The sequence below is a fragment of the Helianthus annuus genome, chromosome 10 (genome assembly GCF_002127325.2).
Source record: "Helianthus annuus cultivar XRQ/B chromosome 10, HanXRQr2.0-SUNRISE, whole genome shotgun sequence".
In the NCBI taxonomy this organism is placed as follows: domain Eukaryota; kingdom Viridiplantae; phylum Streptophyta; class Magnoliopsida; order Asterales; family Asteraceae; genus Helianthus; species Helianthus annuus.
The window spans coordinates 178,019,181-178,036,914 of record NC_035442.2 but is presented as its reverse complement, the minus strand read 5'-3'; the positions used below and the strand labels follow the sequence as shown (position 1 = coordinate 178,036,914).

The 17,734-nt window shown below is 39.7% G+C and overlaps 2 protein-coding genes across 2 annotated transcripts; one reads left to right on the top strand and one right to left on the bottom strand.

Moving 5' to 3' along the window:
- Positions 1–278: 278 nt before the first annotated feature.
- On the bottom strand, positions 279–1,386 carry LOC110883561. Its single transcript, XM_022131282.2, has 2 exons — positions 457–1,386; positions 279–350 (listed from the first exon to the last, which is right to left on the bottom strand). The coding sequence occupies exons 1-2, from the start codon at positions 1,384–1,386 to the stop codon at positions 279–281; spliced, it is 1,002 nt and encodes a 333-aa protein (XP_021986974.1).
- A 4,471-nt stretch (positions 1,387–5,857) lies between these two features.
- LOC118482776 (secreted RxLR effector protein 161-like) lies at positions 5,858–6,601 on the top strand. The gene has a single exon (XM_035978438.1). The coding sequence runs from the start codon at positions 5,858–5,860 to the stop codon at positions 6,599–6,601; it is 744 nt and encodes a 247-aa protein (XP_035834331.1).
- Positions 6,602–17,734: the final 11,133 nt, after the last annotated feature.

The window sequence follows — 17,734 nt, the reverse complement described above, 5'->3', positions numbered from 1 at the left end:
TTTTAATTTTGAAGAAAACTTAAATAAGTGAAACCGGTAGTAACTTGTTAACATGATAAGATAAACACCAACAAAGAGTATAATCAAACCAACAGCGGTATACCAAGACAACAAATCCAAAAAGAAAATGCATCCAAGAATTCCTCAAGCCACACCAGATACTAATCGACCACTTGTAACCGACAACAATTTACAATCTAGTAAAACTTGGAAGAGTACAAATTAATATGAGAACTAAGGACTTGGTCACCATACTTTGTGGTTGCTAATTGTGCAAATCAACTTCTTGGAGGATCATAGTCGACCGCCCTGGGTGACTTTGAGACTTCGAGTAGTAAAGATGCATGCCCCTGAAAATCACATTAGGGTTAGTGTGGTTCATACTCAAGTGTTAATAATATACGTACGTACAAAAGGACGAAATCGAAAGAGGAAAACAAATAAAAATGAACTTACTTCATCACTAGAAGAAGGATTCCTGAAATAAGCACGCCATTTGTTGAGAAATGGCATGTCACTTGGATTCATGTTTGGAATACGATGATCTTGAAGGAGTCTGATTATTTCTGTAGTCTCACCTAGAAGCTGGGCTGCATCTTTGACACTGATCCGCCTTTCCTTTATCGCAGACATGTAGTGACATTTCATTATTATGATTTGTGGTAAGTTGGTGAGACAAGCTGCGATTATGTCGGTGATCATTGATGATAAGCTATCAAATAGTTCCTTTTGGCTCAGCGTGGCATCATCAATGTTGGTCTTGTAGGTATACAGAATTGTTTCGGTTATATTATACATTGAGTTGCCACAAATAAACCTGTGCTCTGTATCCTCATTCCGGCATGCATCCTCCAAGTAATGTTTAGCGTTATCCCTGAACCATTTAACAATCTGTCCAGCTGTAAACTTTTGAAAAGCAGGGTTTTGCAACTTGTTTCCTAACCATTTATTGGTGCTAGTTTCTTGCCACAAAGTTTCAGCTGCTTGTTGAAGATCATAGATAAAATTGAGGTTCTTTTCCACCAATGTAACATATAATAGACCTTCCCTAACACATTCCAACAAGCAATCAACTTCCTCCTTTTCGATTTCAGGAAGAGAAACCGCAATCGTTGTAAGGGTTACCACAACTAACCTCCAACAATTTGAAGATTGAATATCAGAAAATGGTACTGATGGAATATTATAGTCATCAGTCTGGTCAAATACTGCAACTCCATGAAAACCAGCAGTAGATTTTTCTTGAATGAGCTTTATTAGATAATTGGGTTGGCCTTTTGCACCCTTTTGTATCAATGCGTTCACTGATTTTAAAAAAACTTCTATTGTTCTCTCACGAACCCACATCCCATTATCAAAATGCAAAATATATGGGCGAATATCCATGTTTCGAGATCTAAAGTTCTTATCTATCTTCTCAATGAACTAAAAACATGCTTCAAACAATGGAAACAAATCACAAACACAGTCGGGATCAAGGCTATTATCTTGCACAACACCAGAACTCCCTTCTGAAGTTGTATACAAATGTTGAGAATTAGCCTTTTGGAAGTCTCAATGACTACGTTCAGTCTGCGGCTATGAAATGGGAGTCTTATACTTGAAAACCGGTTAATCTCTTAACACCATGATTAGTTAGATAGATAGTTTAAAGTTAGTTAATTAGCGGTTACAAAGTATAGGGGCCGAAATTGACAAGATGGAAGATTATAACCACCACCACCACCGAAGGGGTGTGTCCCCCTCCCTTCTCCTCATACCGATCGGCCAAGAGACACCACCAAAGGAGACGCAACTGTTCAGATAAATGGCTATAAATCGACACAACTCTTCACAAGCAATCTCATCCACAAGATCCAAAAGACGCGACTATTCACGAAGAGACGTGTCCTTTCATTCGCATCCATTCAAGTCTATAAATAGGGCTGAAATTTGTTTCATTTGAAAATTCGATTCTAGTTATTCGATTTGTATATACTCACATTCATACATTTCGGATATATACAAGTTCGATTATTGTTTATTATTCAAGTTTGTTATCACGCTCGTTAGAGATCAAGATCCAAGTTCGGGCCAACAAATTGGTATCAGAGCGTCAGGCTCTAGGCGTGGGAATCGCAAGGCATCGCAGGGAATTCGCGATCAGGTTTCAATTTCGTTTTAAATTCGCAAAGTTTCATTTCAGAGTTTTTATTTTCGGTTCTAGGAAAGTCGGTTGAACCGAACGGTTAGGAATCTAGGGTTCGTTTGTTTTGATTCCGGGGTTATAGTGCGAATTAGATTGATTTGGTTGTTTTGGTTATTACACGATTCGGGTAATCGGGGTTGTTAAGATATATTGAAACCAAAAGGAAAGGTTAGTAGAAGTGAAGATTATTCGGCAGGAAGATATGTCAGGATCATCCGGGCAAAGTCAGATAAATGGAAATTCTCTTTCCCAGTTTCAGTGTCCGATTCTGAAACCAACAAACTATACGGTTTGGGCTATTCGTATCAAGACGATTCTTGAAGCGAATGGTTTGTGGGAAACGATTGAACCGGCAGAAAATGCAACGGTAGACGCTAAGAAAGATAAGTCTACAATTGCATATCTGTTTCAAGCAATACCAGAAGACGTTGTATTGCAAGTTGCAAGTTGTAAAACCGCAAAAGAGATTTGGGAAAATCTAAAGATTAGACACGTTGGCGTAGATCGGGTACAAAAGGCGCGTATGCACACGCTAATGTCAGAATTTGAAATGTTGCAAATGAGGGATGATGACACTATTGATTCGTTCACCGCAAAGATTAATAGTATCGTTACCCGAGCAACAGAAGTAGGATCGACTATGAGTCAATCGACTCTAGTACGCAAACTCTTAAATGGCATACCAGATAGGTTTACTCAAATCGTTGCCTCTATGGAACAATACTCCGATCTAGAAACTATGACGCTACAAGGAAGACTAAAGACGTATGAAGAACGTCTCAAGTTAAAGAAAGGAAACCAAGGAGAAAGCCAAGATAGGCTTATGTTTACACATCAGGATAACAACAGAGGAAGGCAATCTGGAAACCGCGGTCGTGGTAGATTTAACCAGACGCGTGGAAATTGGCGAAACAACGGAAATAGGCAAAGTCCCAGAAACGAAGGATCTACATCTAGATCTAGAAATGGAAATTCTAGAAATTGGAGGAAGTTTGCGAGAACCGACCTAAGTAAGATCCAATGCTTTAAGTGTCAAAAGTTTGGACACTACAAGAAGGACTGTTCTGAGAAAGACGAAGTGCAAGAACATTCAAACCTCGTCGAGGAAGACGAAGCACCCGTATTGTTAATGACAATACAAGAAGAAAATGTTCAAGAAAGGGCTCTGCTAAACGAGGAACATATAAAACCGACAAGTTATGCCTCAGAAAATGAAAATCTATGGTACTTAGACAACGGGGCGAGCAACCACATGACAGGAGTGCGAAGTCACTTCAAGGAGTTAGATGAAACGGTGACAGGACAAGTACGATTCGGTGATGGGTCACACGTAGAGATTAAAGGCAAAGGTTCAATATTACTGGAATGTCTGAACCAAGAACAAAAGATTGTTTCACAAGTATACTACATTCCAAGTCTGAAGACCAATATATTGAGCCTCGGACAACTTACAGAAATCGGTTGCAAAGTGGTTATGGACGGAGATCTACTTACTATCCGAGATCGAAATAGAAAGCTACTAATGCGAGTCAAGAGAATGAAGAACAGGCTGTACAAAGTCAAACTGAAAACGGGAAAACCAATCTGCTTACTATCAAAGACCGAAGACACAGCATGGTTATGGCACGCAAGGTTAGGCCATTTACACTTCGACGCTATTAAGGAAATGACTCGTAAGAACTTGGTACATGGAGTTCCACAAATAAGTCATGCTAGTCAAGTCTGTGACGCATGCTTATTAGGAAAGCATAGTAGGGCACCATTTCCAAATCAGGCAAAGTTCAGATCTTTAAAACCTCTGGACTTAGTCTATGGAGATTTGTGTGGTCCTATAACTCCACCAACACATGCTGGGAAGAAGTATATATTCTTACTTGTAGACGACTGTACTCGCTACATGTGGGCGTATTTACTAACTTCCAAGGATCAAGCATTCGAAAATTTAAGGAGTTCAAAGAAAAGGTTGAAAAGGAAGCGCAGACCAAGTTAAAGATGCTAAGGACGGATAGAGGAGGTGAATTCACATCGGCTGAATTCAACAAGTATTGCAAAACCAACGGCATAGCAAGACAGCTTACAGCACCATACTCCCCACAGCAAAATGGAGTAGTGGAAAGAAGAAACAGGACGATGTTGTCAACTACTCGCAGTATGCTAAAGGCAATGAACATGCCACAGAACTTTTGGGGTGAAGCAATACGACACGCGATATACGTACTAAACAGGGTTCCGACAAAAGCCCTGGTGAACAAGACACCATATGAAGCATTGAAAGGAAGGAAGCCAAATTTAGAACACTTGAAGGTTTTTGGCTGCACTGCTTACGCTAAGGTACTACCACTTCAACAAAAGAAGTTAGATGATAGAAGCGCACCTATGGTATACCTTGGAATAGAAGAATGATCAAAGGCGTACAGATTATATGATCCAGCAAAGAACAAGATATGTGTCAGTAGAGATGTAAAGTTCATGGAAGGTCAACCATGGAACTGGAATAGTTATATGGAAACGGTAGATTCAGGGAATCCCGAATGGACTAACTTTGTCATTCAAGAAGATGACATACCACCAGAGTTAGAAGAAAATGAACCAAGTAGTCCAGGCAGTAGCAGGCCACATCATGACAATTCAGGAGTAGATCAGACAGAAGAACCAGACTCCTATGTAACCCCGCCAACATATTCACACAATCAGAACTCAGCAGGAAATTCAAGCAGTTTATCAAGTGGAGGTCCATCCACTTCTGAAAGCACAACGGAGAGTATTAGTGACACTCCAGTAAGACTAAGAAGTCTCGAAGACCTGTATGAAGAGACAGAAGAGATACAACTAGATCCACATGAATTATTACTCGCAGAAGAAGAACCAAGGAATTACAAGGAAGCATCTAGTGACAGAAAGTGGATTGAAGCAATGAAGGCTGAGTTAGACTCAATAAACAAGAATAACACTTGGAAGTTGACGGAACTGCCAAGTGGTCACAAAGCAATAGGTTTAAAGTGGGTATTCAAGACAAAGAAAGATGCAAACGGAAATATTGTCAGACACAAAGCAAGGCTAGTTGCAAAGGGATATGTTCAGCAACACGGAATAGACTTTGACGAAGTCTTTGCACCAGTAGCACGTATGGAAACAGTACGACTAATGTTGGCTTTAGCAGCATATCAAGGTTGGGAGGTACATCATCTAGACGTAAAGTCTGCATTCTTACACGGAGATCTCAAGGAGGAAGTCTATGTATCACAACCAGAAGGATTTATAAAGCCAGGAAATGAAGGAAAGGTTTACAGACTATCAAAAGCACTGTATGGATTGAGACAAGCACCAAGAGCTTGGAATACGAAGTTAGATCAAACCCTAAAGTCACTTAACTTCAAGAAGTGTACTTTAGAGAACGCAATCTATACAAGAACAAGTGAAGCCTCTACACTAATAGTTGGAGTCTATGTTGATGACTTGATAGTCACTGGAACATCAAAGAAGGAAATAGACATCTTCAAATCTCAGATGAAGAACAAATTTGATATGAGCGATCTAGGATTGCTAGCATATTATCTGGGAATAGAAGTAATTCAAACAGGGGGTGAGATAGGCATCAAGCAAACATGATATATCAACAAGATACTCAAAGACGCTGATATGTTATCATGCAATGACACAAAGACACCCATGACTCCAGGAACTCAATTAACAAAGACAGAAGAAGGAGATCTAGTAGATGCAACACATTACAGAAGCCTGATAGGTTCTCTCAGGTACTTATTGCATACAAGACCAGATCTATGTTACCCAGTCAGTCTACTTAGTAGATTCATGCAAGAACCAAAGGAGCAACACCTGAAAGCAGTAAAGCAAATACTACGTTACATCAAAGGAACCAAAGAGCATGGAATCATTTACAAAAGACAAGGAGGATGTAAGATCACAGGTTATAGCGACAGTAGTTTTGGAGTTAATACAGACAAAGGAAAAGGAACAACTGGTCTGGTATTCTACTTTGGAGAATCACCTATAACCTGGTGTACACAAAAACAACAAACAGTGGCACTATCATCATGCGAATCAGAATTCATGGCAGCCACTGCAGCAGCATGTCAAGCACTATGGCTTAAAAGATTGTTAAGTGAAATCACAGGCTGGAAGGAAGAGAAGATAACACTCAGAGTAGATAATGTTTCAGCAATAGCACTCATGAGAAACCCAGTCTTTCACGGAAGAAGCAAGCACATTGACACACGCTATCACTTCATAAGAGAATGCGTGGAAAACGAAGATATCACTGTGGAGCATATAAGTGGAGAACTACAACGAGCAGATATACTAACAAAGGCACTAGCAAGGATCAAGTTTGCTACAATGAGAGAACTGCTCGGAATTCAAGACTTAAAGCAACTCATGGATGTTCGAGATTAAGGGGGTGAATGAAAACCGGTTAATCTCTTAACACCATGATTAGTTAGATAGATAGTTTAAAGTTATTTAATTAGCGGTTACAAAGTATAGGGGCCGAAATTGACAAGATGGAAGATTATAACCACCACCACCACCGAAGGGGTGTGTCCCCCTCCCTTCTCCTCATACCGATCGGCCAAGAGACACCACCAAAGGAGACGCAACTGTTCGGATAAATGGCTATAAATCGACACAACTCTTCACAAGCAATCTCATCCACAAGATCCAAAAGACGCGACTATTCACGAAGAGACGTGTCCTTTCATTCGCATCCATTCAAGTCTATAAATAGGGCTGAAATTTGTTTCATTTGAAAATTCGATTCTAGTTATTCGATTTGTATATACTCACATTCATACATTTCGGATATATACAAGTTCGATTATTGTTTATTATTCAAGTTTGTTATCACGCTCGTTAGAGATCAAGATCCAAGTTCGGGCCAACAATACTAGCTTGTTTCCACTCATATAACTTATGAGTCCAGTAGTGTTCTACTTTAAAGACCTTCAACTGGATTAAAAAGAACCTTCTAAAACTTAAGGTTGTAAAACATCTAGAAAGTGGTACAATTGTACCAATCAGGACTCCGATAGATTGTACTATGAGAATTACTAGCATGGACCAGCCATAATCTGAATCATAGTCCTTAGCCAACATGGCTTTAATAGCCCCGGACATAGTGTAAGTGTGTAAGATGGTGACTAATAGACATATTACCCCAGAAGCAGATGATGGATGAAAGCAAGCTGTTATGAAATGGAGGCAGCTGCCACTTTCTACCATCATCCAATGGTTTCTAACATGGTTTTGTAGCTTCTCAACTGTTACTATTTCTCCTGGTGATGGTTGAATGTCTACTGAAGCTCTCTCATGACCGTATTGGTATTCGGAGTCCAAAATCTGTTTGGATTTTAGAATCGCCAAAGATGAACATATATACACTATCAACAAGAAAACTAACAAAATCACATAAATAAAGGGTAATACAGGATTAGGATGGGTACTTATATGTGTAGGTGAAGTAAGTTGTATGATACGGGGATCTTCTTTATGGGTTGATATGGATACAACTCCTGTTTGCATTTGAATGCAAACATTCACAACCAACGTGATGACTTGAACACACAAAGCTCCGATGTTAGACAAAAGCTCATTGCTCTCCATGGTTCATAAAGAAAGCAGTAAATTAGCCATCATGGTACACATAAAGGCCATGCTTCCGAGCTTTGCCACTTGGTCCACATAACCCGGCATGGAACCAGTTAGATCCACAGGTAACTTCATTGCAAAAGATATTACCGTAAGAGAAGCAGAATTAATAGTAAAATATTTAGAGGGGAACCATAACATTCTGCTGCGAAAACCATGTACTAATTCAGCCATCATGGCAAGGTTGCAAACCAGAGACGCTAACGCGATGTACATCCCAATCCATAACATAGGTGCGCTGTAACGATCTTCAAGTTCTGATCTGTATATAAACTTTTGGTACCCCAGCAATGAATCTGTAATATTGTTAGGAATATGGTAGTCATCAGTGTAAGGATTTCTAGGGTTTCGTCTAGGATGAATTGTTCATACAGAAAAAATATATGAATTGATAAAATGAATCCGTACAGAACGAGTAATACATATACAAGCGGCCCGGGGGTATAACCGCTGCAAACTTTAGGATATATAAATATATACAAAATACATGTCACACTATCTAGGTTATAATATGAATATAATTATCTAATACCCTCCCGTAAGCTAGATAGTCTCCATGTTTAGACGAGTCTTTAGTCTTGTGAAGTCCTTGTTTTGTAATGCCTTGGTCATAATGTCTGCTGTTTGATCTTTCGTTGCACAGTATAATACTTCCACTTCTCCTTTCTTGATTTGATCCCGGATGAAATGGTACTTTACACGAATGTGTTTGCTTTTGCCATGATAGACTGGATCTTTTGCTAGGCAGATAGTTGACTTGTTATCACAATAAATTGGTATTGGATATTCTATTTTACCTTGAATTTCATCTAATATGCCTTTGATCCAAATTGCTTGACATCCGGCTAAAGATAAGGCCATATACTCTGCTTCTGTAGATGATAATGCCACAACCTTCTGTTTCTTGGATTGCCAGGAACTGATGTGCTTTTGCTGTCATCTATATTTCCTGCGTAATCACTATCACTGAACCCTATCAGTTTTCTTTGTCCACCTTTAGAGAAGATGACACCTTGATTTAACGTTCCTTTAATGTATCTGAGTATTCGCTTGCCTGCTTCCCAGTGATTTTTCTTTGGATTTTCCATGTACCTGCTGATCTTAGTCACTGCATACGTGATATCTGGTCTGGTGTTGGTAAGGTACATGAGGCTACCAACTAGACTTCGATACATTCCTTCATCTGCAAATGTATCCTAATCTTCCTTTGACAATTTCACTCCATATTCCATAGGAGTAGAAACTGAACTACACTGTGTCATTTTATATTTTTCTAATAAACTTCGCATATATTTTCTTTGAGAAAGTGTTATATTTCCATTTTCATATGAAACTTCCATTCCAAGAAAATAGTGTAGTTTCCCCATATCTGTCATTTCAAATTCTTCCTTCATCATGTTTGTTTTTGAAATCATTGATCAAATTCATAGAGTTGCTTGCTATGATTAGATCATCGACATATAAACATATCACCAACTTTCCTTCGTTGGTATCTTTGATAAATAACGTGTGTTCATATGTGCACTTCTTAAACCCATTTGATTTGAAATAGTTGTCTATTCGACTGTACCAGGCTCTAGGAGCTTGTTTCAATCCATATAGGGCACGTCTAGGAAGACATACCTTTTCTTCATGTCCTTCCTTGACATATCCTTCAGGTTGTTCCACAGTCCACATATACTTGTTCATTTAAGTTTCCATTTAGAAAGGCCGTCTTTACATCCATCTGATGTAAATACCAGTCGTTTCTTGCTGCTAGTGCTAGAACTATCCTAACTGTTTCAAATCGAATTACAGGGGCGAAAACTTCTTGATAATCTATCCCAAACTTTTGCTTATATCCTTTCACTACTAATCTTGCTTTATACTTGTCTACATTTCCATGCTCATCAAACTTAGTCTTGTAAATCCATTTTACTCCAATCGGTTTCTGATTTATTGGAGGTTTTACTAATTCCCATGTTTGATTTTTGTGTATAGACTCTATTTCTTTGTCCATAGCATCTCGCCATTTTATATCTTTGCATGCTTCTTCATATGACAAAGGATCTGTGTTGGTATAGAAAACAAAGTTGACTGATTGGCTGTTACCATACTTTTGAGATATCTCTTCATTTGTGAGTTCCCGTGTATTCCTGTATATGCTTCCAACACTCCGTGTTTGATGATCTCATTTTCAGAATCAGTGGATGAACTATCACTACTTTCAGTAGGATCTATGGGATTTGAATCTGTGTTTTCGGAAGTTCCAGTTACTTCAACCCCACCCGAACTGTTTCTGTCATTGACATTAGAGCTTTCGGGAGTATCTCGAATTTCATTAGAGGCATCATGTGTTGGTTCTTGATTCAATCGAGATCTGGTGACTGAACTGCTTTCATTATCCATCATAAACGGTATTGTTGTGGTGTTGGATTCGGGTGTCCATGTTTTACTTTCATCAAATATGACATCTCTACTGATTATGATTCTATTTGTGGGAGGACTATATAACTTGTACCCTTTTGTGGTTGTGCTGTACCCTACAAACACAGCTTTCTCCGTTTTTACATCAAGCTTGCTACGAAGCTGTTTTGGAACATGTACATATGCCAAACATCCGAATACTCTAAAATGCTCCACGCTTGGTTTTCGTCCATTCCAAGCTTCATATGGCGTCATACTAGGTCTTGTTTTTGTAACTGTTCGGTTCAATATGTACGTAGTGCAGGCCACTGCTTCGGCCCAATACTTATATTGTAAATTCTTCATATTCATCATACTTCGACTAAGTTCCATCAAAGTCCTGTTTTTCCGTTCTGCCACCCCATTTTGTTGAGGAGTGTAACTGTTTGTTAATTGATGGTGTATTCCATTTGTCATTAAATAGTCTTGAAATGCTTTGCTACAATATTCACCTCCACGATCAGATCTTAATGTCTTTATTTGTTGTCATGGATAGTGCAAGTGATATGTCATTCCCAGGGTTCAAAGGAAACATCTTATTATTTAACATTTTGATGTTTCCTACAATCCTGTCGTTTGTATCTTTAATAATACATCGTTCCTTAACAAATTCTACTTTGTAACCCTTTTGTAGCAGTTGACCTACACTTAACAAGTTGTGTTTTAAACCTTTTACATAAAACACGTTTTGAACCTTCCTTTTTTGACCTTTTATTGAGATCATTACTTCCCCGATCCCTTGAACTTCTAATCTTTTATCATCGCCTGTTCTTACTTCCTTTTGAAGTGAATCGTCTAACTTGACAAACAAACCTTTATTGCCTGTCATATGATTGCTACACCCGCTATCCAGATACCAGCAATCATCCTTAATCATTTCTTCCATGTTAAAAATCATAAACATGGTATCTTCTTGGTGCTCTTCTAATTCATCTTCCTTATGAATTAAAACATTGTCAGACTTATCATCTACGTCTTTCTTCGGACAAAACTTTGCCATGTGTTCGAGTTTCTGACAATTAAAACATCTAATTGAGCCCCAGGTTCTGCCTTTATTCTTACCCCGTCCCCTTGCTTGTCTGGTTTTATCCGTACTCGAATTCTGCATTTGAAATGCATGTTCCATAGGAACATCATCATATAATTTCATCCACAGTTCATGAGATTGAAGTATACCCATGAGTTCTTCGGTGGACAGAATTTCCAAATCTTTCGTTTCTTCTACAGTTATGACTACGGACTCTGTTGGGTTAATCTTGATGTTACGGGTCACGGGTCGGTGCGTTATCGGGTCGTTGTTTAATGGGTCATTGAACGGGTCATTATTTAGTTGTTTAAGGGATTGAATGTGGCTAAAGAAGTGGTCATAGTTGACCGAATTAGAAGGGAAGAAAGTGAACGTTGGAGACTTGAGGTGCACGTGGAAATTTATAGCTGAATAAAAGGCAGTTAGTTGTTACAGGTGTACGTGGGGGTTTTGATTTATGCATGTGTTTAGTTTATTATAAATAGACTAGTAGTAGGTTTTATGTACCCTTTGCATTTTATCGAATAAACAGCAAGTTTACATTCTCTGCAGTTTTCATTCTTTCACACACAAACAGATCGTAAGTTGTGAGAGTGTTTAGTGAGGGACCTGAACCAACATTTGGTATCAGAGCGGGTGAGAAACGAGGGCCGTTTTAAGAGTCGGTGGCGAGAGACAGAGTGCAGTCCTTTGGCTGTAAGGACCGAAGCAGGAAGCATCGAAAGAAAGAAGCAACATGTCACCGAAAAAGAAAGAGAACGGGGCATGTTAATTGAAGAAACGATGTTGTCCAGAAAGTAAGATATCATGAACCAGAAAGTGGTTCTCGATCCATAGAAAGAAAGATAGGCGCCATAAAAGAAAGATACCGGGTTAAGAATGCAGCCTTTTTGCTGCAGGGTTGAAGAGGCAGCATCAGCAAGAAGAGAGAAGACCGCGCCGTGCAGACCGAACGGCTTGAAAGACTGTTGCCGGAATGTTAATTCTGGTGGGAGAAAGAGAGGTCAGCGAGAAGACCGGCTGCACACGGCAGCGAAGACCGAGACCGTCACCGGAGTAATAGAAACCGGTGAGAGACCGCGGACCGAAAGAAGCGTTTCTTGAAGAATGCTTAAACCGAAAGACCAGAATTGTGAATCCGAGACCGAAGAGGTTCACATGAGATCGAGACCGTGGGTGTGACAAAGACCGTAGGTTTGCACCAAAGTAGACGGAGAAAGAAAGAAAGACCGAAACTGTGAACAAAGACCAAAAGAGTTCACAATAGACCGAGTCGTGAACGAGAGACCGAAAGCGTTCACGTAAGAAAGAGAAAGGCCGGGCCCGCGTGGTTCGTGAAGCAAGAGCAAGAATCGAGTCATATTGGCTCGTAGAAAGTAGAAAGATTGAATCTTAATGATTCAAATAGCAAGAAAGTTGAACTTGGATTGAGCAAGAAAGAAAGAGCAAGTTCAGAAAGCATGAAAGTTAGCAAGAAGATTCGACAAGCAAACAAGAACAGGTTCGAATCAAGAAAGCTTAGCAAGACTGAAGACAAACCAGAAGAAAGAACCGAATCAAGATTAAGGGGGTGAATGTTGGGTTAATCTTGATGTTACGGGTCACGGGTCGGTGCGTTATCGGGTCGTTGTTTAATGGGTCATTGAACGGGTCATTATTTAGTTGTTTAAGGGATTGAATGTGGCTAAAGAAGTGGTCATAGTTGACCGAATTAGAAGGGAAGAAAGTGAACGTTGGAGACTTGAGGTGCACGTGGAAATTTATAGCTGAATAAAAGGCAGTTAGTTGATACAGGTGTACGTGGGGGTTTTGATTTATGCATGTGTTTAGTTTATTATAAATAGACTAGTAGTAGGTTTTATGTACCCTTTGCATTTAATCGAATAAACAGCAAGTTTACATTCTCTGCAGTTTTCATTCTTTCACACACAAACAGATCGTAAGTTGTGAGAGTGTTTAGTGAGGGACCTGAACCAACATTTGGTATTAGAGCGGGTGAGAAACGAGGGCCGTTTTGAGAGTCGGTGGCGAGAGACAGAGTACAGTCCTTTGGCTGTAAGGACCGAAGAAGGAAGCATCGAAAGAAAGAAGCAACATGTCACCGAAAAAGAAAGAGAACGGGGCATGTTAATTGAAGAAACGATGTTGTCCAGAAAGTAAGATATCATGAACCAGAAAGTGGTTCTCGATCCGTAGAAAGAAAGATAGGCGCCATAAAAGAAAGATACCGGGTTAAGAATGCAGCCTTTTTGCTGCAGGGTTGAAGAGGCAGCATCAGCAAGAAGAGAGAAGACCGCGCCGTGCAGACCGAACGGCTTGAAAGACTGTTGTCGGAATGTTAATTCTGGTGGGAGAAAGAGAGGTCGGCGAGAAGACCGGCTGCACACGGCAGCGAAGACCGAGACCGTCACCGGAGTAATAGAAACCGGTGAGAGACCGCGGACCGAAAGAAGCGTTTCTTGAAGAATGCTTAGACCGAAAGACCAGAATTGTGAATCCGAGACCGAAGAGGTTCACATGAGATCGAGACCGTGGGTGTGACAAAGACCGTAGGTTTGCACCAAAGTAGACGAAGAAAGAAAGAAAGACCGAAACTGTGAACAAAGACCAAAAGAGTTCACAATAGACCGAGTCGTGAACGAGAGACCGAAAGCGTTCACGTAAGAAAGAGAAAGGCCGGGCCTGCGTGGTTCGTGAAGCAAGAGCAAGAATCGAGTCATATTGGCTCGTAGAAAGTAGAAAGATTGAATCTTAATGATTCAAATAGCAAGAAAGTTGAACTTTGATTGAGCAAGAAAGAAAGAACAAGTTCAGAAAGCATAAAAGTTAGCAAGAAGATTCGACAAGCAAACAAGAACAGGTTCGAATCAAGAAAGCTTAGCAAGACTGAAGACAAACCAGAAGAAAGAACCGAATCAAGATTAAGGGGGTGAATGTTGGGTTAATCTTGATGTTACGGGTCACGGGTCGGTGCGTTATCGGGTCGTTGTTTAATGGGACATTGAACGGGTCATTATTTAGTTGTTCAAGGGATTGAATGTGGCTAAAGAAGTGGTCATAGTTGACCGAATTAGAAGGGAAGAAAGTGAACGTTGGAGACTTGAGGTGCACGTGGAAATTTATAGCTGAATAAAAGGCAGTTAGTTGTTACAGGTGTACGTGGGGGTTTTGATTTATGCATGTGTTTAGTTTATTATAAATAGACTAGTAGTAGGTTTTATGTACCCTTTGCATTTTATCGAATAAACAGCAAGTTTACATTCTCTACAGTTTTCATTCTTTCACACACAAACAGATCGTAAGTTGTGAGAGTGTTTAGTGAGGGACCTGAACCAACATTTGGTATCAGAGCGGGTGAGAAACGAGGGCCGTTTTGAGAGTCGGTGGCGAGAGACAGAGTACAGTCCTTTGGCTGGTTCGATCTGTTGGGGGATAGAACTCATGTTTACAGCGGAAGTTGAAGACATTGATTCATTCATGTTCTCGATTGATTAGAACAAAATGAATATCAAGAATGTGAGTGCAGAATATGAAACGGAATCAAATGGACAATTCAAGTGTAACAGAAATGTCTTGGTACCGGACATTGATTCCGGTGACATCAATTTATACTAAAACATTTGGCGGTTCAGGGATTTTGGCGGGTAACTGTCCATTACAGTTATTCAAAAAGGTTTCCCGCTTATCCCTTGATTATTACATATACTTATCATTAACTAACCTTATAAGTGTTCCTAAATATATATATAAATCCGAATAGCATATAACAAACATAACATAACTAGTTTAATAATTCTAACATAACCCCCCTTAAACTAGGTTATGTTTACGAGCTTGATCCAGTACGCTTCGATTTGCTTCATCCATTGCCCATTTTGCATAATTGAAATTAAAGCGCTTTCTTCGCTTTCCTTTATTCCAGTCATCATCGTCTACTCCTGCAAATAAAACAACAGATTCCATTTCGACCGCATTTTGATTGCCAGTTCCTGCATTCTTCGAACCTTCTTGATGAAAGCCGGAGGATGTTCCTTCGTCCAGAACTATCTTCTTGTCCTGCATATTCTGTTGTACATGATTGAATTTGTAATAATATTCTAAGACATCCAGATATGCGGCGTATGTGGCTCTCATGTAGTCACCATCTTCATAATTGAAACCCATATCTTTGGCTATTGCAGGCCAAGTGTTCTCGGTTGTTACAGTTTGATAACCCCCATCCATGGCTACGAGTAGATACAGACTCAGTAGATTAACCTTCCTCTTGTATGAATCCATTGGTGGAACATGTCTAGTTCTTATTCCCATGTAACTGCACAGGAACCATTTAACTAATTCCTCAAATTTCGTATCAAGTATATGTTTATACTTGATAACAAAATCCCGATCGTCCAGCAGATTCATGAAGGCTCTGCAATCTTCAAATTCTTTGAACTCCATGGCATTGACGATCATAACACTCCAATCTGTTTCTTGTGACGACAGATTAAGTTCCTCAAAATAGGAATTCAAATACCGTTGCTTGAATTCTTCATCAAGAACATTCTCTTCGATAATCTTTTGCTTCTCCTGTAAGCCTAACTCTTCTTCCCGTGTCATCCCACTCGTTTCATTGAACAAGTTATTCACCGGGCAAGAAAACATTGGATAAATTCTACAAGTATCACCGGCCTTTTTGACCGTAAATCCTTGCAACGTCAATTGATCTAGACTCAATACATTTCGATCGAGTTCCGGTGAATAAAAGACGCTTTGAATTCTCATGTTTTCGTTTCCGTTTTTTATTTCTATAGATCCAACCCCCCGTGTGAACAAAAAATTATGTTCACCGGTGCGTGTATTCACCCCGATTATATGTTTGATTCGTTTGAACACGTTTAAATTCCCGGCAATATGGTGTTTAAATACAGAACTTACGTACCAAATATCATTCCATAACCCTCCTTCGGTACCAACAACAATCATTTCTTGATGATTGTTGACATCTCCATCTTGTCTCTGTATTCCTTCACTTACTGCTTGCCGTATCAATTGTGTCGCTTCATCGGTTTCTTTTCTTTTACACGCATGAATCTTGTGCCCCGGTTGTCGACAGTAGTAACATATCTTTTCTTTTAGATTTCGGTTGATTTTTTTCTTTGCCTCATCCGTGCAGTGTTGAGAGGGAAGTAATGTAGAGTTTGGTTTAATTTCGGTATTGTTCATCTTTCCCAACATCGCTCTGATACCACTATGTTGGGGGATAGAACTCATGTTTACAGCGGAAGTTGAAGACATTGATTCATTCATGTTCTCGATTGATTAGAACAAAATGAATATCAAGAATGTGAGTGCAGAATATGAAACGGAATCAAATGGACAATTCAAGTGTAACAGAAATGTCTTGGTACCGGACATTGATTCCGGTGACATCAATTTATACTAAAACATTTGGCGGTTCAGGGATTTTGGCGGGTAACTGTCCATTACAGTTATTCGAAAAGGTTTCCCGCTTATCCCTTGATTATTACATATACTTATCATTAACTAACCTTATAAGTGTTCCTAAATATATATATAAATCCGAATAGCATATAACAAACATAACATAACTAGTTTAATAATTCTAACACGATCTAGCCGTTTGGGGTAGCCGTTGCCAAACCAAAAAAACAAAAATCCACATGGCTGTCAACACCAAGTTAAGCCACGCCACACCACACCACACCCCTAGTTTTTGAGTATTAACTTGTAGATCCCACCCTCGCCACGTGTCGAGCAATGCCCCCAACCCAAGCCCCTCCATACCCTATAGTTTAAGGGGCAGGCGCTATATGTGATTCTATTAGTTTGATTTGATTTTGTCCAAGTTATTTGTGATTCTATTAGTTTGAGCATCTATATGTGCTTCTAAGGAAAAACTGTCTGAAGAGGTGTATGTATTTTTCTTTAATCTGCCATGTTTGAAATGCGATGACAATAATGGTGTTCCTCCTACAACCCAATAAAACAAAACTGTGGGTGGGATCCATCTCAGGTATATGTTTGTCTCAGTTATTATCCTTCCTGAAAGCTACAGATCAGAGTGGTCAACATGGGTGATATTAATTGGTTGGGTTGCATTGTATAAATTGCTTTGCTTTCTTAGGGTATACGGAGTGGGACTCGGCAACGTGCGGCAAGCCAGTTTGCCGATCGGCAAACACCGGCGCCGACCTTTTGGCGACGCGGCAAACAAAACAATTCGGTGACCTGTTGCCGACTCGGGAAGAAGAGAGAGAGTGAGGGAGCAGGAGAGAGAGAGGGAGTATATGGGAGAGAGGGTGTTGTGGGGTGGGGTCCATGCCATCTCTCAACCAATCACACCTTTTTCCTTTTTTTTTAAAAAAAAGTTTACCACTTCACCAAGTGTTTAAACCATTGCCAACACT

Excerpts from the sequence above, each read along its gene's own strand:
- LOC110883561 (XM_022131282.2), bottom strand. The coding sequence starts at position 1,386 with ATGGATATTCGCCCATATATTTTGCATTTTGATAATGGGATGTGGGTT. Across the intron at positions 351-456 it reads ATCCTTCTTCTAGTGATGAA|GGGCATGCATCTTTACTACT; the intron begins GTAAGTTCATTT and ends TGTGATTTTCAG.
- LOC118482776 (XM_035978438.1), top strand. The coding sequence starts at position 5,858 with ATGACTCCAGGAACTCAATTAACAAAGACAGAAGAAGGAGATCTAGTA.